This window comes from Frankliniella occidentalis, unplaced genomic scaffold (assembly GCF_000697945.3).
Source record: "Frankliniella occidentalis isolate FOCC.00 unplaced genomic scaffold, Focc_3.1 Scaffold151, whole genome shotgun sequence".
NCBI lineage: Eukaryota > Metazoa > Arthropoda > Insecta > Thysanoptera > Thripidae > Frankliniella > Frankliniella occidentalis.
In genome coordinates this window covers 393,846-397,007 of record NW_026267278.1, presented here as the reverse complement: position 1 = coordinate 397,007, position 3,162 = coordinate 393,846, and the positions used below count along the sequence as shown (strand labels likewise).

At 52.9% G+C, this 3,162-nt stretch overlaps 2 protein-coding genes across 2 annotated transcripts in view; one reads left to right on the top strand and one right to left on the bottom strand.

Moving 5' to 3' along the window:
* LOC113206731 (uncharacterized) overlaps positions 1–3,162 on the bottom strand; it is a 59,151-nt gene that overhangs the window by 21,274 nt on the left and 34,715 nt on the right. The gene's annotated exons all lie outside the window — the stretch shown is intronic.
* The window catches only part of LOC113206733 (homeobox protein DBX1-like), a 35,691-nt gene that overhangs the window by 9,047 nt on the left and 23,482 nt on the right, over positions 1–3,162 (top strand). The window contains exon 2 of the mRNA XM_026422955.2: positions 1,370–1,531. Coding sequence (XP_026278740.1) covers positions 1,370–1,531 — 162 coding nt within the window. The remainder of the gene's footprint in view (positions 1–1,369; positions 1,532–3,162) is intronic.

The following is a 3,162-nucleotide window of genomic DNA, read 5'->3' as shown; positions in this document are numbered from 1 at the left end:
GGGGGGGGGGGAGGTATGAATGTTTTGAATGTCCGCGCTCCCAACAACAACGGCCCCATGAACCGCAAACAGGCGGCCGCTGAACGGAGCTCTGCTGCTGCTGCTGCTGCTTGAGTTTGAAGGCGACCGACAGCCGTGCCAAAAACGGCGCGCGTCCACAAAAAAGATAAGAAACAATAATAATAAGAATCGCACTCAGACTCCTGGATGAGATTCAGAGGCGGCTGCTCGCTGCGTCCCCTCCCACAACCAGTGCAGCAGCGGCAGCAGCAGCCGGCGGCCAGCAAATGGAGACGGTGAAGGGAAAGAAACTGTGTGAGGGAACTGGGGAGGGCGTTTCGCTGACACTTCCCAGACCAATAAAGAAAGGAGAAACGCTCATCATATCGGGTCTCTCTCTCTCTCTCTCTCTCTCGCTTCGCCACTCCATTGCGCCGGGGCAGCCCACTATGAGGCTCCTCGAGGGGCTCTTGGGGGCGGGAACAGGACGTAAACGGAAGGCCACGGAGAGAAGGGGGAGCGAGCGAGCGAGAGAGAGGGGGAGGGAGCAAGTAAGAGAGAGAGAGGGGGAGAGGTGGGGATTGCGGGCCAAATCGACAAATAAGTGGATGGGATGGCCAAAGGAGAGAGAGAGGCGGGTGGGAGGGGGTAGAATGCGAGAAAGATGGTGAAGAAGGAAGAGCGAGCGAGCGAGCGAGCAAGAGAAAAGAAGAGAAGGGAGGAAAAAAAAATCTGGAGCGCCGCGGCGTCTGAGTGAAATTACGATGGAGGGGGCGGAGTGTGGAGAGGCAGAGCGGAATCGGGGAAGAGAACAAGTAAATAAAGGCGTATAAAAACGGAATGAAGGCGCGCTAGTGGTGCTCCGAGGCGCTCCGCCCCGCCACGCCCGGCAGCGAGAAGGGCTGAGCGCGAGGCTGAGCGGATATTAATGCGATATTGCCCTCTCAGTGTTCTCTCTCTCTCTCTCTCTCTCTCTCTCTCACTCTCTCTCTCTCTCTCTCTATCTCTCACTCTCCCTCTCTCTCTCTCTCTCTCCCTTTTCTCTCGTTTAGCAGGAGAAAACGGTGACGCTACAGCTTTGATGATCCACAAGAAAATTTATCTTTACCGCACTGACTTTTGTATTTTTATTCCGCTTGAGGCAAAAAGTACATTATTGGTAGTGTCTTATATGACGATTAGCGAGGTGTAACATCGACTTTAGGACAGCTCATTTACAGTTACATAAGTTATTTAATTTTTCAGTTCTTTTTTCAGAAATTTAGGTCACCGTCGTGCAACAATCATTTCGGTGTATTGATTTCTGGTGAGAAACGACTGGAAACGACGAATCTTGCGGGCACTAAGCAAATTGTTCTTCTCTCGACAGACTCGGTGTTCTCATCGCCGCCCTTCTTCGGGTTCGGCTACAGCGTGGGCGGCGCGGGGCAGCCGCAGCAGCAGGGCGCCGGCATCGCCAAGCCCATCCCCAGGCCGGCGGCCGTGTTCAACCCGCACCTGCACCCGCTGCTCAGGAACCCCTACCTCACAGGTGAGTACAGCAAGAGGACAACTCGTTTCACGTGCGCGTCATACACAAGTAGTCAAAATTTTAATATAAACCGGGGCGGAGACGTTCCCACTATATTCAAGTTAAATGAGGCGCTCTTAACGAAACGTTCAGTTTCGAAGAATTCATCTCGCCCTAGTAAAGTGTGTTTGTAACGGTTTGTTGCACATACCGTAAATGACGGTGTAATTTCGACACAATAGCCCCCCCCCCCCCCAAAAGGGGTGAAGGCACATGCGCATATAAAAAAGAACTTATGCGAAAAGGGTATACCTTACGCGTATAATATGACTTTTGGGTGGTCCCCGCCCCGGGTCCGCGCTCACACACACACACACACACACACACACACACGCGTCCAGCTGCTTACCGCGCAGATGATGGATCAGGCCGCGATTTAATACCTCGTTGAGTCACCGCGGCCGTCTCCTCGTTACGAATTTGTCACGGTGTAGCAGCGCGGGGGACAATAGGCACACAGCCAGATATATACGGCGCGGGAGGTCACGTGGGGGGAGGAGGGGGGGTGGAGGGGGTGAAGGGGTGACATAAACAGCTCATCCCGCATGGATCAAGGCAGCGACGATACGATACGACACCCGCCCGCTGCCGCCCCGAGAAACTCTCTCGCGAAAACTCCATGAGCAGGAGCCATGCCTGCAGCCGCAAAGGAAAGCGGCTATAAATTCATTCGAGTCTCACACAGGCCCGCCCCGCCCCGCCACGGAGGAGAGGATCGAACCCGCGACGACACGTTGCGACCGCTTTACCGAGCCGTGACACAATATTTTCATAAGCGCTTATTTATTTCAATTCCGTATGTGTGTCCCGCGCGAGAGAAAAGGGTCGTCGTTGTTCTTTCTCTCTATCGCTTGGGTCGCTCGAATAGAGGGATATAGGTACGAGGAGGAGGGGATGACGGGAAAGAAGAAGAAAGGGGGGAAGGAGTCCTTTTCATTTCTATCGGAGCAGAGCCGCAACAGCCTCTGCTCTATGGGGCTTATTAATCCCTAGAAACAACAAAGGGGGGGAGGGGGGGAGATGGAGGACGGCTGTCATCTGCATGACGTCATGCGTCTTTCTGGTGCCTGCTGGTCAGGTGTTAGACGTTTAAAAAATCACGCCACTATTAAAAAGAAGGTCCACAAAAAATCGCAAAAAAAAAAAAAAAAATCAATTGCAAGGGTCCTTAGGGAAAATCACAAGGGTTGCATTAAATAAATCGCTCGGGCTACTAAAGAGAATTGCGGGGCTACAATACAAGCTTCAAAAACTTCAATAAATACACACTATTTAATTCAATAGGTCAGTTGTTGCTTTTTTTTAAACATCTCAACCATAAGTGCAAATTGATGACGCTGATGACCATTTTGTGGGGGTAAATGATTGCCTGGCAGTGTACTTGGAGCTCGGGCGAGCCCCGCAAAGCATCCCTTGACTGGAAATGTTTACACACCTTGTTAACTGTCCCGCCCGGCCGCCGCCGCCCGCTAAACGGTCTCGAGCGTGGCGTGGCGCGGCAGGGTTGGGGTGAGCGCAGAATCGTATCAAACGGGTGAGGTCTGTGTCGCTCACACTCGGCTCCTTTCGTTAGGGGTGGCGGGGAGGGGAGT